At 50.2% G+C, this 7,413-nt stretch overlaps 1 protein-coding gene across 1 annotated transcript in view; it reads right to left on the bottom strand.

Moving 5' to 3' along the window:
- Window positions 1-2,396: 2,396 nt before the first annotated feature.
- Window positions 2,397-7,413, bottom strand: part of VDR (vitamin D receptor) — a 30,554-nt gene continuing 25,537 nt past the window's right edge. Inside the window, exons 7-9 of the mRNA XM_054590878.1 lie at window positions 4,324-4,475; window positions 4,011-4,127; window positions 2,397-2,656 (exon numbers count right to left, since the gene is read on the bottom strand). Of these exons, the coding sequence (XP_054446853.1) occupies window positions 2,397-2,656; window positions 4,011-4,127; window positions 4,324-4,475 (529 nt within the window). The remainder of the gene's footprint in view (window positions 2,657-4,010; window positions 4,128-4,323; window positions 4,476-7,413) is intronic.

The raw sequence follows: 7,413 nt of genomic DNA, 5'->3' as shown, positions 1-7,413 counted from the left end.
TGACAACCCTGGGAAAGAAGGCAGGGGTTTGGGATCTAGACTTGCTCTGCCTGAAATCCAGCACTTCCCAAGACAAGGTTAGGGAATGGGAAGCGGGGTCTGAGCTCAAGCGTGGTGTAGTGCAAAGAGCACTGGACCAGAAGGCCACGGTCTGGGCCCAGGCCTGGTGCTACTTCTAACTATGTATATGCGTTGGGGTGAGTCATGCGCTCCTCTAAGCGTCACTTTCTTTAAAAATGGGCTTGAATGACTTTAGCGAGCGATTTTCAAACCTTTTCTCCCACTGAATAGCAAGGTGGACCAATATGTTTTGTGGGTAAAATCAAATAACAAGGGTCTCTCCCTAATTTATAAAATAACAACAGCAACAATAATTAATGTACAGAATTTTCACAATGTAAGTTCTCCCCCCATAAATATCTCCTAATCAGTGGTGTCTACTACCTGCTATATTAGAATGCAGTACAAAATGGAGTCTGATTCTAAAAACAACTCATGTCTAATAAACATAAGGCTCAGCCATAAGGATGTATTCCGTAATCAGGAGCGTGGCTGTCAGATGTTCTTCCACCTGAGGAAACGACGGGCCGGTGGACGCTGAGAGCTCTGGCAGCGGTAAGGCCGACTGCTCCCAGGGCTTTCAGGGGAAAACAGATGCAGGTGAAGGGGTATCCTACTGTCACGAACTCCCTCGTGTTGAGACATCAAATATGGCCGTGTTCCCGAAACTCAAGTAACCATCTGCAGGACCCTCTGGGGACTCCTGGAAGAACCCTCTCTGCGTTGGTCCCACATACCTACAACTCATTCCCAAAGGAACCGCACTCCAGAGTAAACAGACCCAGAGTTCCCACCTGCTGGGCTGGCTATGAAAGAAAGAAGAACGTGGAGTTTGAAGTTACGTACCCCGGCTCTCATCGTACCCCCAAGGCTCCTTCCCACTTTGGGGTGGTGGAGCGAGAATAAGAGGGGCACCAGCCCCACATGACTCCAACCCTAAATGCTCTCTGAATGGCCACCAGAGGCGAACCCATCTCCCTCTGCCCACACTCTGAGGTCTCGGAGCACCAGCTCCTGTGTCTCCGGGGTAACGGCTATCTGAGAACTACACCTAGGTGGGCAGGGGGAGTATGACTTAGGCCGTTGGGGTCTGGAAGTCCATCACCTCCATCCCACCCCATCAGGTGGAAAAGACAGAGCCTCACTGGTAAGCGGAGCGGGCACCGCTTCTCCAGACTATGAGGTGATTGGGAGAGGGGCCAGCCTCTGGGTCACCCTGGGCCATCCTCGAGTGAGGCCCCAACAGCACCTGTGGCTAGAGTGGGAGGGCCCAGGAGCCTGTGGCAGGTTCTCTCTCTGGGGTGCGAGGTAAGGCACTGGCAGGGGAGGGTGAGGATGGTGCCCAGTGCTGTCCTGCAACCCGGGGGGCTACTCAGTCCCGTCATGTGGGTTGTTGGAAGGAGAGCTCCTGCCTCAACTAACCTCTTAGATCAAGGCCGAGGAGCCATGGGATTGGTGTCAGGGACAGCTGTGGCCACCATCCACTACTCTTCTGTGAGGCTGGGTTTGCCTGTCCCCCACCACCAGGGCCCTGCTTTCTTCCTTCCTTGGGTCTCTTCAGCAGGTGAGGTCTGGGCCATGAGGAGAAAGCCTCTTCACCATAGTTACTTCCATGGAGAATGTTACTATGGCAATGGGACGAAGGTGGCCTTCGAGGGGTTAGGCAAGTGCACTTTGGCCAGCACAGGTAGGTGAGGGGGGAGTTGTGAGCTTAGTTGCCCTGTTTTTGGTCATTCTTGGCAGTGAGTTCCCTAGACAGGCCAGGGATAGGAAGGCAGAGGGAGAAGGCCCCAGCATGGCATGCTGCCCTGGAACAGAACAGCACAGAGTGGTGGCAGGATGAGGTGGGGGTGCGGTGGGGGTTGTGGCCAGTTCTTTATCATGGGTGGAGCAAGGGGAAGGAGATCCCCACCAGGGCCTGGGCATAAGGACCTGAATCGGGGGGAAGGTACGGGTATCTCTCCCTGAGGAATGGGTGTGTTTTTCCTGCCTGCCTATTCCCTGGGCACCAGCCAGCAACCACTTCTGGCATGCCCAGGTGAGGCCCCACCTTCAGCCTTTGCCCTCTGCCCCCATTTGAGTCTCTTTGTCAAATAAACAGCAACTCATCATGATTGAAGTCTTGAGGGACTGGGGTCAGCCTGTGGCCTACAGGTAGCAGGGACCTGGTGTTAGGTTGGGCAGGAGAGAAGATGGGCGGGGCAGGGAGAAGAGGTGGGAGAGGAGGGGCTGCACTCCAGAGAGGGTAGGAAGGGCTGCTGGTCAGCCAGCCCTAGGCCCGGGCACATGGCCCCAGAGGAGCAGCCCCACCCAGGCACCACCACAGGCTTCTCTAGTCAGGAGATCTCATTGCCAAACACCTCCAGCACAAGGGGTGTGAGCTTCATGCTGCACTCAGGCTGGAAGGAGAGGTAGCGATACTGCTTGGAGTGCTCCTCATTGAGGCTACGCAGGTCAGCCAGCTTCTGGATCATCTTGGCATAGAGCAGATGGCTGCCTGGGGGCGGGTGGCGGCAGCGGATATAGGTCTGCAGCGTGTTGGACAGGCGGTCCTGGATGGCCTCAATCAGTGCAGCATCTTGTACTCCAGGACGGTCTGTGAGCACAAGGAGGCAGGAAAAGGAGGCACAGGAGCTCTGAGCTGGGTACTTACTGTTCAATCTCCCCACCACCCCTTCATCAACATAGACACCCAACTTAAACATCCCCCTAAGTCACCCCTGCATGGCTGCTGACCTGTGACATCGCAGTCCTTTTTAAAGCCCCTCAACTACTTTCCCTTGCATTTAGGATCAAGCCTCAAGTCCTTTTATGGACCTATCTGGCCCTGTCCCCACATTACCTCTCTCCTACTATCTCTACAGTCCACCTTTCCATTAGGATTCTGATGCACCATGCTCTCTGGCCTTCAGATCCACATTTACATTCCTTCTGCCTGGAACTCAGTTCTTTATCTTTGTCTGTCTCTTACTGACTATTCAGAAAACAGCTTAAAAGAACTTCAAGAAGACCATTCCTGATAACTTCCTACCCCCAAGCTCCAGACTATATCAGGTTCCTTCTTTCTATTATACCCAGCTGTAGTATCACATACTTCCTTATTCTTTTAAACTCTCATCATATTAAAAATTAGTTGTTAAATAACATTTGTTTAATGTCTGTTCTTACACTTCATGAGAGCAAAGCCCTGTTTGCTGCTGAATCCCTATGCCCAGCACAGTGCCTCGTACCTAGTAGGTGCTCAATAAATTATCGCTGAGTGTATGTATGAATAAATGAGTGAATACAAGCTGAAAAAGGGCAGGGAGTCCATGTCCATTCCTTGGTTATCCAGCTTAGGAAAGCATCTCTGGGTAGAGCCCACTCACTGTTTCCCTGAGTCTAGTCCAGGCTGAGGCAGCACTGCCCCACTTTGGGCCTCATCACCAATATATTATCGTCAGGACCACAATAACCTCCTCCTCAGCCTTTCTCCCTCTTATCACCCCAAACAGGTAGAAGAGCTCATGGATCACAGCACATTGCCTCCAAAATTAGTCAGGTAAACTACCTAGGCAGAACCATCTATCAGGCCCCAGGTTTTTTTAACCTGTCTCCCAGGGGACTGTATGTGTCAAGGAAGTTCAGCTCAGTTCACACAAAAGCAAAGCCTGAATATTGGGAATATCCAGGCCTATTTGTGGCTTGTGAAACTCCATCTTTCTGGTTCCTAAGAATTCTACCTATGAATCACCAATGGCCTCGGTAGGTAAGGCCAAGGACATTGGGGGACCCCTCAGTATACAGATACCATATGGGCTTTGCAAACCCAGAAAAGAGGGTGTTTCCTGGTCTTTCAGTCCTTTTGCTCACTTCTCCCTCAAGACTGCCCTACTGGCCCTCAGCAGGGCTTCATTTTTCATACTCCCCATGTCCCAGGTCCTTGAGTTGCTCACTGCTAGGCTTCATACCTGGGGAGACAATGCAGATGGCCATGAGCAGGACATGCTCTTCCTCATGCAAGTTCAGCTTCTTTAGCCCGACCTGGAACTTGATGAGTGGCTCGATCAGCTCCAGGCTGTGTCCGGCTGTGAGAGAGAGAATGGCCAGATGCTGTGGGCAGAACTGAGGAGCCACCCACTGCACCCCACCCCACATCCAGCCCTGACTGGACCTGACCTTGCCCTTTTTTCCCTGATTTTACCTGATCAGGGCCCATGACCCCAGGATGGGTAGAATCAGAGTCTGGGAGCTAGAGAGCATGTAGACAGAGCCTGGACACACCTTTTGTCACATCACTGATGCGGTATTTGTAGTCTTCACCCCCACAAGTCCAGGACATGTCATCCATGGTGAAGGACTGGTTGGAGCGCAACATGATGACCTCAATGGCACTTGACTTCAACAGCACAATCTGGTCCTCAGAGGTGAGGTCTCTGTCAGGAAGAGCAGAAGCAAGGGTCAGGTTATTGATCAAGAACTTCATGTCATGCAAATTGGTGTAGTGTTTTGACAGGTCTACACCTGCCAGGTGATCAGTATGTGCCCTAGACCCTCCACTGAGGAGCTGGAAGCCTGGTTGGAAAAAACAAGCCTGTTTCTTGAGGGAGAACAACTCAAGATTGTATGTCAAGATAAGAAATGAAGTGGCTCAGTTACTAAGACAAGGAAAACCCAGTGACTTGCCAGGATTTCCCAGTTTTAAGCAGCCAGAGGTATTTTAGGGACAGGAAGATAGAGCCTGAGGAAGCTCCCAAGGTTATGGCATGAATACAGTGGTCTACAAATGTATGGCCAGGGCCATCTTCAACAGCTCCCATGCTTTCCCTCCTTTCCCTCCTCCTGTCCTCCAGTCCTTCCTAGTAGTATAGCTCAGTCAACTCTGTCTCCAGGACATGTCTGGAACCCTTGACCTCATTCCCACTCCCAACAGGGCTTCTCTGGTTAGAGCCCCATCATCTTTTTTTAGCCTCCTCCTACTAGAATCCTGGAGTCAAAGCTCTAGGATCTCTCATTCATCTTTCTTCCTGTCACTACAGGGAAGTATCACACTCTTGTGCTCAGAAATCCTGATTATCAAACAACCCAGGATCAAGTTTGTACTCCATAAATTGGCTCCAAACTGTCTTTCCAGCTCCCCTACCCATTGCAACCTGCACCAACCCTCCATTCTAGCAACTGTGGACTACTCCACATTCAGATGCTGTTTTCACACCATCATGTCTTTGAGCATGTGACAGCTGCAGCTGAGAATGCCCTTCTTCTCCACCTCATCCTTCTGATTCTGAATCTGGTGAGGTCTTCTCTTGGAGCCCTCCACCTTCTGATTCTCTTCAGTAGAATTGGAGCCATTCCTTTACAACCCGCTGCACATTGCTTTTATTCTTATTTTTCCCTTTCCCCTTTGGCTGAGGGTTGTTGTTGTTTTTTTTTAAGTAGGCCTGTTTTGGACCTTAACTGTAAGCTACTTGAGGGCCTACACCACCTATTAATTACCTCAATGTTGCCCACACACTGATCACTTAGTCCTGAGCACAAGAGAGGGTGAACAAATATGTCAATGAGGCACAAGGCCAATGACTAATTCCACTATTCTGCGTCACAAGATGGCTTGTCTGAACAATGACAAGGAAAATGCAGGACCTGCTGATCAATTTGCTTCTTGTTTTTCCTCCCTTCTCTTCCTGACTATATACTTCTGCCTGGATATCCTGTAGATAGGCGATCCTCCTCTCTGTGGCTATGGTTCAGTTCGTAAAAGGATGATTGGGATAACTAGCAAAAAGTCTGCATTGGAAAAAATTGCAAAGTGCTAGAGTCAGAAGACACCTCTTAGAGGCTATGTGTTCCAATTTCTTCCTCAGCATTTTAGACATGTGGTTCCCACACAGCCTCCACAGGATTCTCCCAGTGCCAAGGAGCTCATGGTGTCTGGCCACCACTGCAAAATCGTTTACTCTTCATTAACAGCCTCTTATTCTATTGATCTATAACTCACATGATGATACACTCACTCATTCCTTGTACTTCTGTCTTCTCAAGGAACACAGAACCAGACCTCTCCACCAGCCATGGGTTCCTTTGAACCATTTAAAGGACGCTGCTGTGCACCCCTTGCATCTTCTCCAGGACAGACAGCCCTGACAACATGGCACCTAGACATCGCGCCATCCCCGTCACCTTTCCCTAGATGCCCAATCCACATTTTAAAAAACTAGAAACTAACACCACCCCCATTTGGGTTTTAATTTATTATACAAGGTAAGCATGTTCATCACTACATCTTTGGAAAACACAGAAAAAAATATAAAAGCAAATGAAAACTACTCATAACCACCATGAACCTTTTGGTACATTTCCTTATCTTTTCCTATGCAAATATCTTTTTTACTCAGGTCCACAGTAATTCTGCGTCCCACTTCTTACACCACTAAAATTTCTTTAGGCCAGTTCGTAGAGGGTTGCATAATGTTACATTCTATCAACGTACTATAAGTTATTTAATCGGTCTCCTATCCACCTAATTTGGGACATTTTGGTCACTTCTAGCTTTGTAGTAGTTATCTTAACCTGTGTTTCAAAGTGCACCTCACAGTCTGAACTGAAGCTGGTGGGCGTTGGGGGTAGAGGTGGAGACACCCTTAAAAAACCTTGTTCCTGCTATGACAGACACCAGCTCGGGCTCTGTCCTCCTCCCTGGGCCTGTGCAACATTTATACCCTGATCAGTTTCATCCCTGCGGCCACTTCTGGGCACCTGAGCTGTGCTCTGGAAATGTGTCCCAGTCTTGGTTTTTCCAGGCCCCGGGCAGAGCCCAGCCCTCCCACCCGGATTCCCACAGCCCCTCTAGCAGGCCTCTTATCTTTTCCCAGCCATTGCTCATGAGTCTATCTCTTTCATCAGACACCAAACCCTGAGGAGGACAGAGGCTGTCCTTGTCAACTTTAATACTTCAGTTTACGTAAGGAAGGAGTTGGCTGGATAGAGGAACACGTGAACACAGAGGAAAGAACAAAGGAAGTACTATGGCCCCCAGGTCTTAGACCCAGGAAGGGGACCCTGGGAATGGAAATGTCAGTGAGGCTGAAGACATTTTGCCCATGGGGCTGGGCTCCAGCTGATTCGGCCTGGCCTCTCATGCACATCTCTTGGCAGTGAAGCCTGTGGTCCTTGGTTCTCAGATCCAGGACTGCTCCTGGCCCCACTTCTTCCATGCATTTCTTTTGCAACACTGAGGGAGGGAGATTTGTGGGGTGCAGACTGAGAGTCTGAGAGAGGGGCAGTGGGAGCCAGGAGCAGAGCCCGCAGCCACACCACAGTGCAGTTCACACCAAACACAGTCCATCCAGTCCTACCCCACTTCGGTCCCATGCC

Source organism: Pteronotus mesoamericanus, unplaced genomic scaffold (genome assembly GCF_021234165.1).
Source record: "Pteronotus mesoamericanus isolate MK-2021 breed Mesoamerican mustached bat unplaced genomic scaffold, CSHL_Meso_final scaffold_21, whole genome shotgun sequence".
Taxonomy (NCBI): domain Eukaryota; kingdom Metazoa; phylum Chordata; class Mammalia; order Chiroptera; family Mormoopidae; genus Pteronotus; species Pteronotus mesoamericanus.
This window is presented reverse-complemented; position numbering and strand designations above follow the sequence as displayed.